The sequence below is a fragment of the Megalopta genalis genome, chromosome 3, assembly GCF_051020955.1.
Source record: "Megalopta genalis isolate 19385.01 chromosome 3, iyMegGena1_principal, whole genome shotgun sequence".
Lineage (NCBI taxonomy): Eukaryota > Metazoa > Arthropoda > Insecta > Hymenoptera > Halictidae > Megalopta > Megalopta genalis.
The window spans coordinates 10,254,299-10,276,766 of record NC_135015.1 but is presented as its reverse complement, the minus strand read 5'-3'; the positions used below and the strand labels follow the sequence as shown (position 1 = coordinate 10,276,766).

Genomic DNA, 22,468 nt, shown 5'->3' with positions numbered 1-22,468 from the left:
ATGTATCTACTTCCGATTATTCGGAATGTTCAATTATGTTTCAAACAATTTGAACAAAGATGAGTAGACTACTTATTTCTTGTTTGAGAAACACTGTCTTAATAAAAGTATAATGAAATTTGCATTTTTACATATACTAAAATACAATATTATACATACTTTAGATGTGGTTCACACTCAAGGGCGTAGTCAGGATTTCGTTTAGGAGAGGACAAAAACGTTGGACTAAACCAGTCTTTAATTTTACATAAATTATTTATCTCTTTATACAATACACAAAATAAATAAAGTACAAGTTTTCATGATATCTAAACAAAATGTTTAAACATATAATTTCTCGTGTGTCAAATTTAAAAAGTTTAGCTTAAAATCAACCTCCTAGATATTTCTGCGAATCTTGTCAAAAAACTTCAAACTCAAATTTCTTTTTATTGTCCAGGATCAAGATATCAAGGTGGTCAGTCGCGGTTCGTGGTTCTAGCTTTTTGGATGCTACTCGTACAATTATTGTGTCACTCTTCTTCCATATATTTCCAGAAAAATGTGAACTCTGAATTTTAGTTTTTTTTTCTGAATACCGAATCTAATATTAATTTTTCATAAATAACGCATATAAATTTATGCTCACATATTGTGCCCCACTTGTCTCCCACCCCGACCACGTTCTTGGCATACTGTCTCGGTATCCGCTGGTAGAAGGTCATAAAATGTATTCCTACGAAGTATCTTTTACTTACGGCAGGAATTGTTTTTTTCGTTTTACATAACATTTCGATTTTTAAAAGCTCGATATTTTTTTTTAACAATAAGAAATTGATGGAATTATAAGAACTTTTCGAGTAACTATAACTATTAACTATATAATTGTAAAAAAACTATAAAAATTAACTATATAATAAACTATAACTATTAACTATATAATAAACTATTACTATTAACTATATAATAAACTATAACTATTAACTATATAATAAACTATAACTATTAACTATATAATAAACTATAACTATTAACTATATAATAAACTATAACTATTAACTATATAATAAACTATAACTATTAACTATATAATGAACTATAACTATTAACTATATAATAAACTATAACTATTAACTATATAATAAACTATAACTATTAACTATATAATTGTAAAAAAGGGCCACTATTTTCAGTGAAGAAATTATGAAAATATCAGCCGGACAAGAAACATCGATTTGGAACATTCTTCGGATCATTACAGTGAATCACTGTGACTCTGGCTGCTCGAAGAGCGAGGGTTTACGATAGCTGAAAGGAATCCCTTACCTTCCTCGTGTTATATCATCGTTACGTCTTCTTCGCCTGGACTCGTTGCTCTCCATCAGGGAATACAAGTAGAGTGGACCGTACAAGTAGACACATGCTGCTGTCGTGGAGGACGCAAAAAACGACATTTCAGATTCAAAGAGAGTAAGCGTGTAGACAGCCGACGCTGTGGACGGATGTATTTGACTTTTTCACAATACAAGACACTGTGACTCGGATGTTACACGATCACCACTGTGTTGCGCATGCCACGGTCATCGCAACCTCGTTAACTCGATGATGACTGCTGTCTATTGGCTGCTTTTCGTGGCACACGTTTCCCTTCGACCTTTGTTATCAAAGAGGAACTCGTCACTGAAAATGCTAAACTCGTTTATTCCTTTCCAACCATTAAAATGCACATTCTGTCCTTTTATACTTTATCTCCAATTAGAGTTGTACAATATTGTACATAGAAATAATGAGATAAAATACAAATTTTTTCCCAATGAACAGAGTTTTGAAATAACACTTCGTTTTCTTTCTTGATAGTTCTGATAGATCGAAGGCAGTGCAATATTTCTTCTAATGCTTTTATTATCTTGTGTTTCATTCACCTCCACCTTTGCACAAAATTCGCGATACAGATAACATTAAATTCCGTGTCTGTTTTCTTGCATGGTTTAAATGCAAGTTCCAGTTTGTTGGTAAATGAAAGGATTTTGTTGTTAACTTAACATTAGTCCTCTGTAGTCGATGTTATTTTGATATTTTATCAAGCAATAAAGTTTAATAGAAAAATCGTTGGCAAAATACACAGCGAAAGAAGTTCAGATATCTTTAAGTCAAGTTTCAAGTACGGAGGATTTCAGAATTGAACGAAATCGGCAACTCCATCAACACAATACCGATCCTTGAACGGCATCACAAAAAAGAAAAATGACAATTCATAGAGCGAAAGGAGGAGGATACACAACACAAGATTTATCCCCTACGGGCGTCACGGAAATTCGTGAGATCAACAAGGCGTCTACTGTCCACGGGACACTGACAAAAAAAGGATCTTTGTGCCTCGTGACAGCGAGTCGGGAGCATATGCTGCAGTAGAAGTCGCCCGTGGCATGGCAAGACACTGTCGAAACTCCTGAAGGGAACCGCCTTTGAGAAAGGAACACGATAGCTAGTAGCGATGGCTCTAACACCCTCCTACATTACAAATTTATAGGATCCAGATTATCAACGACACTAGAAGTTTTCTTTCCCATGATACATGCTGGTACAAAATTAGCTACTTTAAGATGATTCTACAAATGTTTTTCTTTAAGCATTGCAACAAAGATCGTGCAAAACATAAATTAACAGTCTTATTATTTTTATGAGAGGCAACATTCCACTTGCTTTTAGCGATTATTGTTTCATTAGTTTTGCAATGTTTTATTTTCTATTGGACCGTTGGAAGCAAGAACAGTACAACATAAACTGTACATATGAATACCTATATCTTACAAATTATTCTACTGCTAAAATAATTGTAAAAGAAATTATACTCATGATACAATGCGATAAGTTTAAACATTTTTTACTATTTTTAATTTCGAAGATATTTTTGCGATAGACTTAGATATATTATGTTTTATACTATTGCTGCCCTTTCTTGTTTTTGAATCAATTTTTACTGTAAAAAGGTATTGTAAAGTATTGAGCTTATGGTCGTTGGTATAAGCCTTTGCCTAGTTCGCTGTTTTTTGCAATAGACATTTCTTTCTTTTTTGTCTGTCGGTCTTTCCAGAAAATGGATTGCTTCCGAAGAATTCTCTAAACTCTAGATTTTCATCATTATTTAACGCGTGCATCGGCGTTTTCAAAAAAATTTATTAAAATTGATGAAATTTCTTCAGATGTGGTCTTAATGATTACTGCCGATGTAAGTTACATCTCACGTGTTCATTGTAATAATTCCACGAATTTAAAATTTAAAATTTTACGTTCTTATGAAAATTTTGAACTTTTAATTAATTTTAGTTAATTGGATTATACGATAATAACTTCTAGTCCAGCCAATCCTCATTTACAAACTATAACAAATTAATATACACTTACGTATAACGCACGCCGCGCCGCGCCGCACAATGGGACGGATCGAGAAATTCAGTGATATTTTGCCGACGCGCCGGTCCGGAAGAAACGGAAGAAACGATTCACGTGATGGAGGAGGAAGATTTGGGAGAAGAAGTGAGATGCGGATAGAAAGGTGTAGGGAATAAAACCGAGGTACCGGCAAACGAGAAGTTCCAATGCACGCTGAGCGCTCGTTCGGAGCGCAGTCGATCAACGAGCGACTGTTCCTGCTTGTGTTTGCGATTTCTTGGTATCAGTGGAATTTACGAACAAATCCCATTCGAATCGATAGAGAAGATGGACCGACACGTTAGGCCGTTCTTTTTCCTACTTCTGGCTGTCCAACTGGAGCAATTTTTCCCCTGGAAGCAAGGTACTGTGAATTGAGTTATTTCATTTTCATATTTTCTTAACGGGAAAATTTTTTTTTGCTTTTCTGAATCAGAAATGTCGATCTTTTTCCTCTCGAATCTGATAGTTTCACTGTGTAAACATTTTTCCAAATGGAGAGTTTACAACTTTATCGTTTTGTCCAACGATAGTAGGACTCTTCTTCAAGATATTGGTTCAGTACTTTCTATTGAGTCGTGTCAACCAGCTGCAAAATTACTGAGATCCAATTAATTGGTATTATTATGCATCGTTTAAATGTTCGTTGCAGATAGGTAATGAATGGAATACATATTAGAGTCGTAGGATTTCTCGGAATCAGCAATTGATCGTGCAGTCTATGTATGTGTAGATCCGAGCAGAACTCTCGAGATAAGTGATTTAACAATTAAGGTTGATTAACGATCGAGAAATAATGCAAAATGTTTGGTGAAAACGTTTACTGTTATTTGAAAAGATTGAATAGTTTAATTCTCAACTGATAATAAATTTAATCGTATTCTTTTATTTTATTTATGCGGACTTTAATATTAAGAGGTTGTATGATTTTTTAATGTAATGCACATGTCATTCTTATCACTGTATAAAGCATGGTTTTCCTTAGAACTACGTGACATGTATACTTTCTACTGATTTATTGTGGTTTCTATTCAAACACTCCTGCAGAATCGCTACTGCAAATATATACGTATCACTGCTACGCAAATCCGACTTAATTGAAAAATGATTTACACGATCGTTTCCATTAAATCGATTCTGCTTTTGTGATTTTTAAATTTGTAAAAACTGGCGAAAACTTGCCAGTATTATTTTTGATTGTTACATTGAAAATGATTCCTACCACTCACGATTGGTAATATTGATACAATAAAAAGATGTGCAATAAAGCTAAAATATCACGCATGAAAAATATATTAGAAACAATTAATGAAACTTCATGGAATCCTAATGAGTCCGCTCCATTTTTTCTTTCATATTTTACATACAAATATTTCATGAATTTGATTAATCTCATTGAAATCATTTAATGACGCGACAATTCTAAATTGTTCGAATACCCTCATCATTGTCCTATCGTTCGGTACTTTAAACAAATTGGTATCATACATATTAAAATGTGAATGAAAGTTATTTATCTAAAAATGACTTGAGAAATGCATAAATCATTCGTTCGTAACTTTCTGTAGGAACGGAACAAGTTTTGAAAAATATAGCACGAATTAAAATAATAATAATCTAGTATCGATATATGTAGATATAATATTTCGTCATTATTACACTGCATCATTGGGTAATGTATATAAGTCACAATTATAGAAAATTTCTCACAGCTACTCTTCTTATCATTTAGTTCGTTTCAACGACAGAGAACACTCGTCTCCTCAACGCAGTCGAGGGTTTATAAAAATGTCACGCAAATAAGAGATAACTTCGTCAGAAGTTTGCCGTTCTTCACGAACCTAGGATTAATTTGTTGTGTTCCTACTCCACTTCCTCTTTCGCAATAGCACCTAATTCAATTACAACGTGAGAAATATAATTAAATATTCCTAAATATCGCGCATTTTTTTCTGAAATGCTATACCTCATATATCTCTCCATTAACCGGACAGACGACGCCGTTAGAGATCCTAAATGATTTACGCAAGGAACAATTCTTTCAATGATCGCTCCGAAAATGTTTATTTCGCAGGAACTTTTTTCGCCGATGCCGGAATGGAAGCGCAATTTGAAAAATGCTGCGGCCTGGGCACTTCGTGGGCAACGGAAGGGCTAAAGTGTGAAAAGTTCACAGGCCCGATAAATGGGGTGCCAACAGAGGAGCAAGATCTTTGCTTGCAGAGCGTAGACATTTGTTGCGTGAAAGCGTATCGTGAACGACAATGTGAGAAAGGGAAGTCGGATGCACGTGCTGGTTTAGCATGTGTCTCCGGTACCAAAGCGAGACGTATCGGGACCGGCGATTATCATCGCGACTGTTGCGAAGGTTGCAAGTTAGGTAAACATCCACTTTCGCATGATTTTTTACTTTATATATGTTTTTGGAGTCCGCGATCGCGCGGAATCCCAACAAAATTAGAATTTACAACTGTTGATAGGAAAAAGCTGGCTTTCAATGCTAGACTGGTACCTGATCTTTTCTTTCACAGTTACTCAAATTACTAAAATATTTTTAGGAGAAATGTTCTGATGAATTTCTACATTATAATAGCAATAATACGAAGTTTGAGTAAATTCAATATCATCCTTGTTATATTAGTTGTATTTAAGAGTCGGTAGGTCTAGGGCTAACGTAAATTTAATTTCTTTACACTATTCATGGTTAAAGCAAATTCATAATCATGCGACACCGGTTCACTTTTTATTTGATTCTAGGTATTTTGTCCGGATCCACGGGCCAAGGATGTGCTTTCAAAACATTCAGTTTCGGAATTCCATGGGATCCAGCGTTTATGGAGTGCTGCACCCAGGCGTTGCCAAACACCACAACGACATTTACCTCGGAATCCACAAATTCAACTTCACCCAGCGAGAAGACCGAAACATCTTCCTCGCCACTTTCGTCGCCTTCTGCATCCAGCGCTCGGACGACAGATTTCTCACCGTCAATTCCCACGCCTCGTAAGAGAAAATGACTACCGCATCTTAAACGATTTAGAACCGAATCCACCGAACTTTGAAAAATTAATCGAAGTTCAAGAACCAACTACTACTATTACTTTGTGCAAATAACTTGCAGCTTTGGACGATATCTGCCAGATTATGAAAGGAATGTTGTGTTCCGACATTTGCATTCCCACGGCCACATCCTATTATTGCAAATGCCGAGAAGGTTTCACTTTATTGGAAGATCAGAAAACTTGCAGACAAGACCTGCCGACCGACAGGTACAATTCTATCTGCTCCCGATCGTCATTTTTTATACGGAAAGATAGAAATAGTACAAAATTCTATAGTTCTAATATGACCGGTCCCGTAATTCAGATGTAAAACAAGCAACCCGTGCGAGCAACGATGCACGGACAACGGAGTTGCAGTGACTTGCAGCTGCGACCCCGGTTATGTTTTGGCGAACGATAATCATTCGTGCATTCCCAAGTCTGCGCAGCAGAATAACACCGCTGCACCAGATGAGACAACCGATTTGTCACCCATCTGTCCACCGGGATATCGCTATAACGCTACCAATCAGGTCTGCGATGGTAAGTGGCAAGTTACAACAGTTAGGGTTGCCAAATAATAATTACAAATTCGTTAGGGGTGCTACATCGATTGTAGAAAAATATTGCTATTCTCATCGAATCGTATCGAGATTCCGATGTACCCCCTTACATCGCCTTTATTTTCCACAACGACCAGGGATGACGGGCTTTTATCGATGCTTTACGAAATAAGCTTTCTTCTTCGACGGTGTATCGTTACGCATTGCAATTCTGTTATGTCCGTGTTGCTTTTTGTTTGCATTGTGTATCCTACTGCATAGACGTGAACGAGTGTATTGAAAAGGGACTGTGTCCTGGCCAGTGTGCAAATACTATAGGATCTTACGTATGCGTGTCGAAAGATGAGCTGAACAGTATGTCTTACGAGGGTTGTCCACCTGGATACCAATGGGAACCTCGCACAGGTCTTTGCACAGGTACGGTTCTTCGTATTTTGTTTAATGATGCGAGAATATTAAATTGTTAGAGATAACTGAAAATAATTTGCTTTTTTACCTGATTCTGTAACGAGAATATTACAAATACGTTTTATGTTTTAACCCCTTGACATAACGCTGTCTTCGTAGTTATTGCGATTAGAAATTTTTCGATTGCAATAATTTCTTAGAAGGGAAAGAAAATTGATGCTTATTGTGTGCCTAAATTTACTCGAATGCTTAAATATTAACGACAAGAGATTAGAATTTTATTTAAATTTTAAAGGACAGAATAACACATCTACGCTCAATAAGTTATTACTAGAAATTTTCACGACGAGTCGTACGAGTCGCCAAAGTACAGCAAGGGGTTAATGAAAGATTATCGTAGTTAAAGCCGATTACATTTTTCCAGACATCGATGAATGCGCCGTACTACCACAACCATGTCCTGCAGAAAGACGCTTCTGTGTCAATACACAAGGTAGTTTCAGTTGTCTCGAAAAGAAAGGGGCGAAATCTTGTCCTGCTGGGTTCAAATTCGATCAATTGTTGCAACAATGCAAAGGTATAATTGTTTGTAACGCACGACACATTTAAATTGTCATTTGAAAATTCAATCGATGAATCAAATTGATCGACTAACTGAATAAATGTTCGCCCATTTTACACGTAGACGTGGACGAATGTGCAGAAAGTATTCATAGTTGCCTCGAGGACAGTGAGGAGTGCAAAAATACCGAAGGAGCTTACGAATGTAATATAAAATGTAGGAAAGGCTTTATCTATAGTAACAACCTGGGCGTTTGTATCGGTAAATATTTTTTCACTACATGTTATATATATATATAAACATAATTATTATTTAATTGGAAGTAGTTTGCCGATCTTATTTATTTAACAGCAATATATAATTACTGCAGCAATAAATTCTTCTGCTTTTTTTCGTGTAGGCATATGCATGCTTTGTACATCTTAATTACTTAATCGGCTAATTATAATCATCGAATTTAATTTGAATGTTCATGCACGAGATCTATACATCGATGCAGCATGCGTCGTATTGTTATATGAATGTGAGTCAGAATATTTATTTACGTACGAATATTTGACACAATCTCGCACTTAATAATATCACTCGGACATTGAATAACAATGTTGTTATCAAACCAACAAATATTAGTATGTATCAGTAGACATCTGTCTGCAGAAATATTTTCAAAAATATTCTTATGGACGATATTTACCGAAACTTATCATGTTACGTTTTTAGACGTTGATGAATGTATCGAGTTAAATAATCCCTGCCCCGAGTTAAATGCTATATGCAGAAATACAATAGGAGATTACGAATGCACGCTTCAAAATCATTCTTTGCCACAATACTCCTCCGACCAGTTGATTTGCTTCGCGGGATACAAGCCGGCAGACAATCCCGAAGAAACTTGCATCGATGTTGACGAATGTAAAGAGCAGTTGCACTCCTGCGAAACTACTGAAGAGTGTGTCAACGAAATTGGTAGTTACAGGTATTTTTTCTTCTCAAGTTATAATTTAGCAATAGTTCGTTTAATAATAGATATAAGGAAAACGTGACTTCTTTTTTATTATCATTTCAATCAGATGTGAATTGATAAACGAGAAAAATGCAAGTTCAGATCAAAGCATGGACATCGCAAATCGAACTATGGATTGTCAAATAGGATTCGTATTTGATCCGCAAAGTCTAGACTGTACAGGTAAAGATTAGTAATAATAATTATTAGTTATATTACTAATAATTATAGTAATCTATTAGTATATTACTAATAATTATTAGTAATCAAGAAAATCGCGTATGTCTGAAATATTAGAATTGTACAACATTGAGATGTGTTTTTAACTAACTGTCAAATATCACCATTTCATAGATATCGACGAGTGCAGTAACGGTTTATCAAATTGTGGAATCGGAGAACAATGTGAAAATTACGCGGGCGGATATAGCTGTCTCCCGATTTGTCCGCCTGGCTTTCAGCCACATAACAGCACCGATTACTTTCGCACAGCGGATTCATTTTGCGAAGATATAAACGAATGTGAACTCGGAATCCATACCTGCAACATAACGTCTCAGGATTGCGTGAACACGAACGGTTCATACTTCTGCGATGCAACAACTAAAACGACAACGACCACTACACCGCGAAACAGTATAAGAAATCTGAACATCGAGGTATGAACACGCTTAGTTTGACCAGAGAAGTATGGGTAAAGTAAAAACGATATTACAGGACAGGAAGGCTCTTTCTTACCAAACGACCTGCGAGCGCGGATACGAAAGAAACTCTGCGACCGGCGAGTGCACTGACATCAACGAGTGTGAACAAGGTCGAAGTTGCCGGGACCATGAGCGGTGTCATAACATACCCGGTGGCTACGAGTGTTCGCCACTGTGCACCAGCGGCTGGTATTTTAATACCCAGACGAAAGGTTGTCAGGACGTGGACGAATGCCTGCTAGGAAGTCACGATTGCAGTCAAAGTACTCACATATGCCGCAACACGAACGGTTCTTTCGTCTGCGACCTGTTACCTCCTTGCGAGAGTGGCTTCGAGTACAATCACAACGGCATCTGCGTAGACATCGACGAGTGCCTGGACGACAGTCTGCACCATTGTGATATAGAGCGTCATTATCATTGCGTGAATTTAGTCGGCCACTACGACTGCGTATGGAGGAAGCCGTCGTGCCAGTCAGGATACGTGTATTCCTTCGTGGACAAGCGCTGCGTGGACATCGACGAATGCGTCAACGGCAAGAACAATTGTAACTCCAGATCGGAGAGGTGCATCAACCTGCCGGGCACGTACAGGTACTTCGTATAATCATTTACAAGATTTTAGAAGTATTTAGAACTGAGAGAAATTTAGAAAGATCTGCGGAATTCAAGCAATTATCGGTGAAATGAAAAGGTGACATTTAAGACGGTTATAAAACATCGGAGTAATTTGAGAATACTGCTATATTACTATTTGCTTATTAAAACGATTAGGAAACGATTTTCTATTTATTCTCTGTTTTATTGGTGAAGAAACTTGTGTAACTATAACTTTTTGCATAAACATTTCGTGACCAGGAAATAGAACTTGGCTACCAAGCCTTTCAAAATGACATACTTCCATGCGATAATTTCTAATTATATCATTTTGATACGTTGTAAGAAGACTATTTTCGACGACTTCACAGAAAGGATTCGCTGAAGATGTTTTGTTTGGTCCCTTTCGCTTACTGTGGACCACCATTATTTTCACAATATTTCACCATCGAACGATATTAATTGTTGCTTAAGATACCATAAATACGGTAAATGGAATTTTTTACTGATATTAATAAAGGATTTTTGGAATTTTGATTTCTTCAGATGCGAAAGGCGAAAAAGAGATCCTCCACCTGATAAATCAGGCTGCCCTCCGGGTTATAAATACTGCAAGCTACTGGGGAAATGCCTAAGTATTAGTCTAAAATTAAAATTCTAACATTTTGAATTAGAGAGATGAAGAACTATCGATAGTATTATCAATAGTTATCGATAGTTTCTTTTACTATCGATAGTTCCGATCAAGGTAGCCAATATATTAGAGAGTAATTTAAATGAACTTTTAGATATTTCTATCCTACTTTGATAATGTATTTATTTAAACACTTCTACTATTTATAGATAAACGGGAATGGCTTAACTCCTTTTTCTTCGGACTTGCGGATAAAATACATTCGCATTTTAACTGGAGTCGGAGACTATAGTTAACAAAGGAGGATTAATAATATTCGTCAGGCGATCAAGGTTGCAGTAAAAGAATGTCAATACTATTCTATTTTTATTATTGCGTTTGTTTAAGAGTATAACAAAACACTTCTTTATCGTTCAAACTCCTTTTGATATTTTCAAGTTTTTTGTATTATACGTATTTCTTATGATACTACGAAAGATACAGAACTATCGATAGTACTATCGATAGTTATTGATAGTTTTTGTAAACTATCGGAAACTATCGATAGTTCACCACCTCTACGTTTGAATTACGATATCTTCTTATACAGATAATGTTCACATTAAACTTTCTGAGAGTGGAAGTGCAAGGAAAAAAGAAATATTGATAACGTATAACGTAAAGGAGCAAATAATTAGTAAGACTAATTAGTTGCTCATTTAGTTGCCAATTATATTACTAATTAGTAATAACTTATAACTTTTTTCAGGGTAAAATCTTTGTTACCGGAGTTTGCAAATCTTCATGTATTTACAAATATAATATACTGTGTTATGACGGCTTTTCGCGTTTGCATGCATGTAGGTTCGTTCACATTAACGTGTATGTGCTGTGTTATTTGTTTTTGCATTGTTCTGCCATGTGCTGCATTAAAGACAATTTTGGTTGCCTTTGTACTAAATTTTCAATCGATTTTTCTTCCGGAAGTATGATTTCCTTGTTTCGCATACTGATTGCAAACGCTGGTGTATGAATATCCGTGCTATTATTTATTAACATTATGTGATGTCACTGCACGTTATCATCTCAATTTAATCGAATTGTTAGTTTAAGCAATATAATACATTTATGATAATATTTATAGCAATCTCCTAAATAACTGTAGATGATCATGCTCGATTTTTCTACGTCCTGTTTACAAAAACAAAACGAAATAGACCTAAACGATAGAAAATTACTGCTTCTGATCAAAATTTTACCAGACATACGTCAGGACTTGTTATAAAAATCCGCAGCTTACAGACGACGCTTAAGAAAAATGAGCATGCAGCAGAAATTAACTACTAACATTCCACTAAAATTGCCAGTCATAATTTCGAATTTGTGAAACCGTTCCAACCCTTTTAGCCGATCGGTATTTATTTAACAGATATAGACGAGTGTACTGAAAATCCGAATATCTGCAACGGCGAACTATGCTACAACCAGCCGGGTACTCACACCTGTACGAAACCTCCGACGCCAATCATGAAGAAGCCGCCAGCGAATCAGAAATGCTCCGAGGGCACCAGATTCATCAGGAATCGCGGCTGCATTGACATTGACGAGTGCCGCGAAATAGAGGACGTGTGCAGCAGTAACGAAGACTGCGTTAATACAATTGGAAGCTACACTTGCAATTGCAAAATTGGTTTCAAACGTGACAATCTGACTCAGGCTTGCGTGGACATCAACGAATGTCAAATGCGGGTAAATTCCATTCGCTTACCTATACCATAAATTCGTTAGCAATTTATACTTGATAATGAATGAAATCGACATCCATAAAAATAATGTCCGCAGACATTTGTCCAAGTGTATGAAGTAATATTAAATTCAATTTTCTTTTTTCATGGTCTCAAAACTTTTTTATATTTAATACAGGGATTTTTGAATAGACTGCAAATTATTATGCAAAATGAAAAGAGCTGCATAGACACATTTATTTGATTCTTTAATTACTTTATCGAGTTGAAAATAATGCGATTAAACGTTTCCACTTTTCTGTATTTGATCTACTCATTTTTGTCGTAAATTCATCAAATCCGCAGTCTAGTTATTATAGTTGCAACTAATAATAGTAAAGAATTCATTTTCTTGACACTGATGAAGGGAATGTTGACTGACTGTTGAAGGGAACCGTGGTAAATGTGAATCGTGAAAAAATGAACCTCGTAAAAAACACAAAAGCAAATTGGTCTACAATTAATATGTTCCATTTCATATAATGGGAAATGTTTTGTTACAGGAGGATAACTGCCTCCCAACGCAGAGATGCGACAACACAATTGGCAGTTACAGTTGTACACGGTTCTTACCATGCGGCACAGGGTACACATTAAACGCTGCCACCGAGATCTGCGAGGATGACGATGAATGCACTCTTGGCACACATGATTGCGGGGAAGGCTATCATTGCAGGAATACTATCGGTTCGTACCGATGCGATCGTAATTCACGAATGCCGAACGCACAGCCACGAATCGGTGGGCCAACGACCACGGTGACGAGGACCACATCCACGACCACTATGGCACCAATGACGCCTCCATTAGCACCTGGAGCACATAGCTGTCCGCGTGGATTTCGGCTCGAAAGTGGGAACAAATGCGCAGACATAGACGAGTGTCAGAACAATCCCTGCCGTTCGCCCTACCAACTTTGCATAAACACTATTGGATCCTATAGGTACGAAGGGTGAATTTGAAATATTCATTTTTCAATGCAATTAGCACTTCGTCTGCCGCGTTTCCCGAAAATGTTCGATGATATCATTTGTCCGAATTTGAACATTCATTTCTGCTCTGACGTAGACTCTCCTTCGTTTCATGTATTTAATTATTACTTGATTTAGGTGTGCATCCAGAGTGATATGCGGCAATGGGTACACTTTGGACCCCGTTTACGGTACACACTGCGTGGACATTGACGAGTGCACCAGTGGTAGCCACGAGTGTTCTTCGAACCAAATCTGTGAGAACAGAATAGGCGGCTATGTTTGCAAGTGTCTGCCAGGACACGTTATTGGTCCGAATAACGAGTGCGTTGACATTGATGAATGCAGTCTCTACGGTAATATTTGCGGGTCGAACAGTCAGTGCGAGAATACGGTCGGCTCTTATCGTTGCGTTTGCCGAGATGGCTTCCAAAATGTTGATACATTTGGTGGAGTTTGCGAGGTACGTTGCAAAAGCATTCGATCTTGTATGTAGGATTGCGCGATTATATTGGTAATTTCTTTTTTTATTGGCTTTTAAAATGTCATGTGCGAAGATCTCACATCGAGATGTCTCGATACAATTTGAACATTAGCAAATCTTCGTTCATTTCGCCATTTTCAAAATGTATCGAAGTTCTCAGAAAATAATTAGTAAATACTTCTAAAATATAGAAAATGTTCTATGTGAAATCTCTTTCTTAAAACTCTTTAGGACATCGACGAATGTCAACGAAATCCTGGACTGTGCCAGCACAAGTGCGTCAACATATGGGGCTCGTACAGATGCAGCTGTGAACTTGGTTACAGACTAAATGCTGATAATCGGTCCTGCTCGGACATCGACGAATGTACAGAGTTTAGAAACAATCATTTGTGCATTGGAATTTGTGAAAATACACCAGGAAGCTACACTTGCAAATGTCCGAAGGGTTACAGGCTTGGATACGACGAGCGAAGCTGCGAGGGTAAGTATCAACATTACTTTTATTCCCATATTATAGAAATGCTAATTAATCGTCTTTTCGGAGCGAAACTACTTAGCTTTTCGTTGGTCGAATCCACAATTGCTTTTCGCTCCAGCAATTAAATGTAATTTAATTTGGTCCCCTTAGTTCGATGAAGAAGTAGTTGAATCGAGTGAACCCTGTTTCCACGCAGATGCATGACAAAATAGCAACGTGAATCATAGCGTGTTTTAGTGATTTATTAATGCACGGCTCACCTCCGTCATTCTGCATTATGCAGTATAACTTGTTCTTGACCTAGTTGCCAGATCTGGGCCACTAGCTGAATCTCAAATGATACCTCTGTATGTGCTCTTAGATTAAACGTGACAGTGACGTGTGGCTGCAAACTGCAATCAGATTAATTTCTAATCAATTCATTATTCGGTTTCTGAAAATCTATTGATTTATTATTAGATATCAACGAATGCAACGCGGGACAAGTCTGTAGAGCATCGGACGAGATTTGTCACAATACCAGAGGCAGTTACCGTTGCAACAGGATAAACTGTCCTGCAGGATATCACCAAGATGCTGTCAAGAAAAAGTAAGCATTCTTTGTTTTCACTAGCTGCTACGTTAATTCATCAAAATTCTAAGAACGAAAGATCTCGATATTATCCGTTTGTAATATTTAAGCTTTGGGTTGTCTCTAAAAATGTTACAAAATTTAATAGTTTATGAAACATGCCCATACTAAAATCCATTGAAATCTTCAACATAGAAAATAAAATGGTATTTAAGCGTATGCATTTCCTAATTGCTGATCACAAAAATTTACATCAGCACATGCAGCGGTGCTATAACTTCTATAATGATCGGTACCTAAATTCAGATGTGCAAATTAACGATTGCATAAAATATTGCATTTTCAGCCGATGCGTGCGAGGAACACCTTGCCAGTCCAGCGACTTGGCCTGCATCAAGTCGCCGTCGCATTATTCGTACAACTTCATTACTCTCGTTAGCATGTTACCAATCGCGCCGAATAAATCGGAGGAGTTGTTCAAGATGAGAGGATTTCCTTTAGCAAGTTCAACGTTGCAGTTCAGCATGGCATTCGTGGAGGCTCGTGCTCCACCTGGAGTGCAACGTGCAACAGAATCCTGTTTCGCATTGAGGAGAACTGCACCTACCAATGTTATCCTATTAATGACGCAAAGTATACAGGGTCCTCAGGATATTGAACTCGATATCACCATGGAGGTTTACTATGGCCCGATATACGCGGGATGCGTGGTCGCGAAAGTTCTGATTTTTGTTTCTGAATATGAATTTTGAAGAAAGTCCAATCTTCTTGCATAAATTATAACTAACTTTTTTTAAAGGCTTGAGCTACATTGATGATCATAACAGCTGTACATCTTGATTACACTGTAACATAGGGATAAGTACCTAATGTGACTGTCAATATATTTCAAGTCCGTATTTCTAAGAAACAAAATATACCATGAAGTTTGGATACTTAAAATGCGCTGGGAACAATGCATTTTTGAGAGTTTCGTGAATTTTCTTTATTAAGTGACTTTATTTACACTGTAATTAATTAATGTGTTTCATCTTTGTTAAGATTTGTGGCGAAAGTAACACGACTCGTAGAAATACTTTCCAGGAGAGATGGAAAAGCTGTTTTTGAACATATTTAGGTGTTATTTCATTGGCCATGAACAAGAATAATGCTCGTAAAGCAGGTTTAAATATACGTCATGAAAGCAGTGATAGGATCCAAAAAATTTAAGAACCGCTTTGAACTTTAATATTTCTTTGGAAAAAGCATAAACATATTTTCTATTTATTCTTAATATAAAGAGAAATGACACTTCATCAAATTTGAGCTACTGGTACTGTTCATAATAATATTACCGGCAAAACTATGGAAATAAACAAAGAAAATTGTTATTATTGCTCGAGGAAAGTTCTCACGGTGTCGCAAGTGTGCGATTTGTCCTTAAAGAAACTTTGTCTTCTAATATGTTAACACTTATCTACAGGATATCGCTCTATTCAGCAGACAATTAGATGCTACAATAATTTTTAAGAGTATGTTTCTAAGCCTTGTGTACTTTTAAAGACGCTGCATTTTATAATCGAACTCTCGTTTCTATATTATCTTGTAAAACGATTTGTTCGCTTTTAAACTAATTACGAAACGATTTTTCATGTTTCTATTTTTCTGTACAAAGAAAGACACTTAGCCTAAGTAACGTTTAATACTTATAGTTACCAGCTGTTCAGTGTTTTAGAGACATATGTAAAAAGGAAGAGTGGATTGTAACAAATGGAGCAAGAATTTTATAATGTATTTGTCGGTAAATAAGTAGCTTTATATGTACATAGGGTATATCTAAGTGTGTACACATGAAAGAAACGAAATAGAATCACATTAATCGTGTTGAATGAACCTTTCCGATTCATTGCATTTCGTGAACGTGTACCTTATGAAAATCGCAGATCTATAAAACGTTTCAGCAAAGAAACATTCATCCTCGCCATATTCGCATTCATCGTTCACAATCATAACATATACGTCTATGTATACACAGGAGACTTTAAACAAACATACCATATTCAATGTATAAATTTTCATGTGCGGGTATCAAAGTAGATAACGATATTGCTCAACCATTTACAATTGAATTTTGTATTCTTAATTGTGGAAACAGATTGCAACCCTACCGAACTTAAAATTACTATTTTGTAAAATATTATAATGTACATGATACCCTGTACTATAGAATGAGATATCTTTACAGGATTCTCAATTCTTATCAGTTTACTTCCTCCCATGCTTGATTAAATTCCAATCTTTAGATACATTATTATATGGTAAATTCTAAAGACTCTGCATGCATACATAAAATGGGAGCATCGTGTATATTTGTCGTCGCGATCATTTGATTCATTCCGCGTATAATGGATAAATTAATGATTCTGAGATCCTTAACATCAATTGCTGTTTAATTACACGGTATGCAGCTGCCTCAGAAAGTAAATTAACCATTCGAAGAAATCAACAAGTGAAGATGGAAATATGGTGCGGGAGATGAAAATTTGAATATCTTCATTCTAACATGTCTATAACGCAATTGACTCAGTTCCCGAGGCGTCTGCACGCGTAATACGCATTACAATTAGAATATATCGAACGAAAGTAAAGTATATAATCAATATATATCGTTTAAATCACTTCAGGCAGATAGATAGTGTTCGCTGGAAAGTAAGTTGGCTTATATGTAAATGGATACATGCGTTACCTTCACTGTCATTGTACTAAAAATATAATTACATTAGAAGAACCGATCAAATTATCGTAAGCTATAATACATTGATCGCGTCAATAGCGTTGATAATGTATATCACAACAAGTCAGAGAATAACTTATGGTGACGATATAAAGATATATGCTGTCCAGAAACAAACTTGTGTTTCCCTAAGTTCCAATTACGTGTGTACTTATTCGACAAGTTCGGTGACCGCCAAGCCCCTTGCCCTTGCAGTTTAGAGTTTCGTCTAGGCACAAGTGTCCGCCGAGCGGTCCATCGCTTCTCTTACTTTTTCCATCGAGGCTACCTGGCTACATGCTACTCTTTGCCAGAGATGGAGAGTGGAACAAGCGAAGGACCAATCTGCGGGCACATGTAGACGAAACGCGGAAGGGTAAGAGACCTGGTGGGACGCACACCTGGGTACCAGATCTGTTTCAATGAACTTCTAAATTCTAAGTCATTGACATAGATGCTTTTTATCCTATAATATACTACATTATAAGAATTACTTATACTGCTGGAATTTTGGTTAAAAAAGGACAATACCAAACACATGTAATTCAACCTTTCCAATGAGGACTTATGCATACTATTCTTCAGAAAAAATTAATAATTCAACATTTCTGAAATATTGTATACTCTAACATATCTTTAAGTACATCTCATTTAATTTTCTATCGTCCACGAATGATATTCGGACAATTCGAATTTTCATTTTGATGAGATCAAATGATTAAATATGCTACATTTCATAAATACGAAGGCTTAATATGTATTCAGTAAACAAATACGCATAAAACTTGCCGATGGCAATGCTAATGATAATGAAGACGAGTGTACTTGCAATAAAAATTCTAATAATAAAGTTTCTAATTATAATAAATAATGTTATCTAATTAACAGCCTGGATATAGCAACAACAGGCTACTGCGGTGTGAACCGATGGCAGTGGTACCCTTTTCGCTCTTTATCTTATTAAAGCGAAAAACGAGAGTGACTAGGATTACTAAGGATCATTAGACCTTCAGTTAAGCATGTTCGAATAACTAAAACACCTTCGTATGGATCTACTCGATTTTGAGTAATGTTAACGAACAAATTAATGATATTCCTTCCTCTTGTAAGTTACATAGTTATTTAGATTTAATGCAGTTTCGTATCTCGCGAATGATAGAAATATTTTTTTTGAGATTGTTATTTCTAATTGTCCGCAAAGACGTCACACGAAGCGTCGAAGTCAAACTAAATAGCATGCCGTATCAAAAGTATCTAACAACATTGTATACATAGTGCCATCCACTAAAAATTTTCGACTTCCATACAAAGTGCCAATCTATTAATTCATCGTCCTTACTACAACAACAATTTAAAATCCACTTAGGATCGTAACATAAATCTGTTTTGAATTTTTACATATTATCAACGTAAAGTATCAGTGTTTGAAAGTACAATTATTTTTCAAATTTAAGTACAAGGAACGCATCGACAGTTATCAAAGAAAATAAATGGAAATGTAACCAGTTTTGAACGTTTACGAGCGTTTAATGATGTAACTAGACGATTAATAAATACATAAGCGATCAAAATATTTGGCTCGGAAAATAGAGATCTTCTGCCATGTATATGTATTAAAGATGCTGTATCATTATTTCGGTAAATGCTATTTGGAAGCATTTTTAGTGGGTATATGATATCGTAGATTGCAAATGGTTGTACGTGTTCCCGAAAATAGATGACTTTTTATCATGGAAGATTACCTTGGATAATTATGCGTCACAATCATTCACATAGAAGCAACTAATGTGCGATATATTGTTTGCAAGCCAATCAAATTGGTCCGCTTTATGTTATTTTTCGTTGCGACTGTACGTCAATCCATCTACACACATACTCTGGAATAATTTCTAACGAGGCCGTTGCTAATTGGTAGCCCCAGATTGTTTTTATCACGATGAATTTCTTTCTCGAAGAAATAAAACTTGCCGAAATTCAGATTGTTCCAAAACCTAGATTTACATTACGCACAGGCTCTTGTTCAATATAGGCACTTAGATTGAGTGTTTTGGCATTCTGTAGAAATCATTGTTTAGCACATCATCTTATTTGTATCCCTCTTATATGGAAAGTTTTTTTTTTAGAACACACTTTTAATTTTTTTGTCGTTTAAATATTTTTTTATTACAAAGTATTTTAATGCTATGATTGAATATATCAGAATAAGTTTCCATTGCTTCAATTTTTCCATTTTTTCCTTTTTCGTTTGGTTCAATCTTCCCCATGCCTAATCTAGTATCCTTTATTATTGTATAATAACAATGTTGATTCAGAACGCTAATTTGACGGCTCTGATCTGACTTCTTACTACGGGTAAGAATATTTGCACTATAACTTATTGCCTACGTGAAAACAAATATTTATACTTAGAAAATGCGCTTAGGAGCTTACTGATTGGTAAAGATATCTTCGAAGCATATTAACTCATTCTCATAATAATTATATTGAGATGGATATACAATGGTCAAATGTTAACACACAAATTGCACATTTGTTGACAACCAAATGCAAATATAATTGACTGAAAACTCAATTGCTGTGTGCAAATTTTTTAATTTATATTTCATATTTGTCAATTGAGTGTGTTATTACTGTATAAATAAAAATTATATTCAAAAATAATTGTTCTAAGCGTGGTAAATTAAAATTGAATACCATAACGTTAAAATAATACACAAATATGACTTCTTTTTGAAGATATCATGAATTTAATACAAACAAAACTCTAGTCATTAAATTTTCTTACTCTTATAAATAATTTTCGAATCTGTGTGTTAACAGCTTTTGTGTTAACAGTTAATAGCTTTTATGCGTATGAGTATGCATAACTATGATATAAAAAAGTCACGAGCTCGTTTAAATTAGTGTAATAGTAACAAGTGTATACACAGTAATATATCCAGTATCGAGTTACTTAGAACTAAACTACTGTGCATATACCATCAACGACAAAGTTAGTCGCAATTATAATTTTAACCAAACATGAACAATATAGTTGTTCGAAATGGAAGTCTGAACAGATTTGCTTACAGACACTTACTGTAAGAGTCTGCATTTATATACTTGTAATTAAAAAGTCAACCACACCTTTAATGTTTATTAATTTACCTATGCCTTGTTTTGTTCTCTTACAACATAATGTATCACAACTTTGTTATATTTTGTAAAAGAAACAATTGTATGCAAAATTTAAATATGGCTTACCTTACACCTCCATACATTTATCCAATAATGTCTTTCTTTTGGCTGCACCCAAACCACCTGATGTACTAAAACTTTAATTTGAACTGTTTGAACATAATGCACCGATTATTTTTTAAATTTAACTTACATCAAATAGATTAATCAAAAATAGTAATTTTCTAAAACATTCGAAGTAATTTTTATCAAATTTTTTTCCATTTTCAGTATTTCAATTTTATATACCATGTACTATTTTATGACACTAATTTTACTTTACAAAAATATTTATTACAATGTAAAATTAATATTATTTATCACCTTATCAATATTGCATAATAAAATATGTTTAGTGGGTATTGTTGTATGTACATTTTTCAGTAAATGCTTTTAATATTACAAGTTCTTTTAACTTCATAAATTCAAAATGCAAATACTCAAATATTAAAAGTAAAATTTTTAAAAATAATGAACACTTTTATGTTGTATCGGTAATAGGTCGTTTTAGAAATACTCAATTATCGTAAAATGTAACATAGTACCAATTAAATTTTATGGTTTTATCTATACACGAGAGAAACAATAAAATGTACATAATAAAATAATGATGTAATACGTTCTTAACAATTAACGTAAGCTAAATAAGACAAAAAATCATTTCTTCATAAATATTAACAAAATAGTTTCAGGTTTAATGTAAATCTTTCATATACGCTCAAATTTAACAAATTAGTTTCAATATTTTCCCAAAAATTCAAAGATTAAACGTTGTATGAGTGCAGCTAACAGAAAAGACATGAATGGCGGTACCAAACGAATTTAAATCGTTCGACAAACCTTGCAGTTTCCAGCGCACCGGTAATGGTCAAGCGATTGTATTATTATGCAATTCTGCAAATTCCCTGGAGAGTTTGCACACGTAATATAAACATTCATAGAGATCGTTTGTGCAGCCGAAATCTCTTATATCGTTCAACCAGTAAGAAGTCGTTTGCCTACTGGTGTCAATATAGGTAATTAAGTAACCTCTGCTAGGCGATTCTTGCGAAACCACTAACTTCGTGTGGTCCTCGAAGAAGTTAACTTGTAAAAGGGGAACTGTCAGTTCCATCACGATAGTCTTGTCCGTTCTCAACCATTTTCGCATTCGTGGTATACAAACATTCTTTGACTGCTTTGGAGCACTTCGATATTCCTTGATCTCACCACCTTGAACAACATTGGTAAACAATTTCATAGAATTAATCGGTTCAATTCATGCGTCTCTTAGTATCGCAATCTTACAAAGGTTTCATTTATATTTA

The 22,468-nt window shown here is 35.4% G+C and overlaps 2 protein-coding genes and 1 long non-coding RNA gene across 4 annotated transcripts in view; 1 reads left to right on the top strand and 2 right to left on the bottom strand.

Annotated features, from left to right (window-relative positions):
- The first annotated feature begins 3,245 nt into the window (after positions 1-3,245).
- Positions 3,246-17,065, top strand: LOC143259120 (uncharacterized). The gene is made up of 19 exons (XM_076519980.1): positions 3,246-3,775; positions 5,486-5,791; positions 6,169-6,414; positions 6,533-6,680; positions 6,778-6,995; positions 7,277-7,432; positions 7,848-8,000; positions 8,109-8,246; positions 8,706-8,961; positions 9,056-9,171; positions 9,343-9,647; positions 9,706-10,286; positions 10,836-10,924; positions 12,332-12,651; positions 13,190-13,629; positions 13,796-14,120; positions 14,373-14,625; positions 15,082-15,211; positions 15,540-17,065. The coding sequence occupies exons 1-19, from the start codon at positions 3,700-3,702 to the stop codon at positions 15,943-15,945; spliced, it is 4,662 nt and encodes a 1,553-aa protein (XP_076376095.1). The 5' UTR covers positions 3,246-3,699; the 3' UTR covers positions 15,946-17,065.
- On the bottom strand, positions 7,678-10,203 carry LOC143259123 (uncharacterized). The gene is made up of 2 exons (XR_013032928.1): positions 10,007-10,203; positions 7,678-9,927 (listed from the first exon to the last, which is right to left on the bottom strand). It is a non-coding gene; the product is annotated as an uncharacterized LOC143259123 (long non-coding RNA).
- The window catches only part of LOC143259121 (serine/threonine-protein kinase PLK1), a 43,141-nt gene continuing 37,616 nt past the window's right edge, over positions 16,944-22,468 (bottom strand). For both annotated transcript variants that reach the window (XM_076519981.1, XM_076519982.1), the window contains exon 8: positions 16,944-22,373. In XM_076519981.1, the coding sequence (XP_076376096.1) occupies positions 22,030-22,373 (344 nt within the window). In that variant the 3' untranslated portion in view covers positions 16,944-22,029. The remainder of the gene's footprint in view (positions 22,374-22,468) is intronic.

Bases quoted from the DNA above. Each gene is read 5' to 3' on its own strand.
- LOC143259120 (XM_076519980.1), top strand. From the start codon at position 3,700: ATGGACCGACACGTTAGGCCGTTCTTTTTCCTACTTCTGGCTGTCCAA. The intron at 6,681-6,777 runs GTACAATTCTAT...CCCGTAATTCAG, and splicing joins CAAGACCTGCCGACCGACAG to ATGTAAAACAAGCAACCCGT. The intron at 9,648-9,705 runs GTATGAACACGC...ACGATATTACAG, and splicing joins TAAGAAATCTGAACATCGAG to GACAGGAAGGCTCTTTCTTA.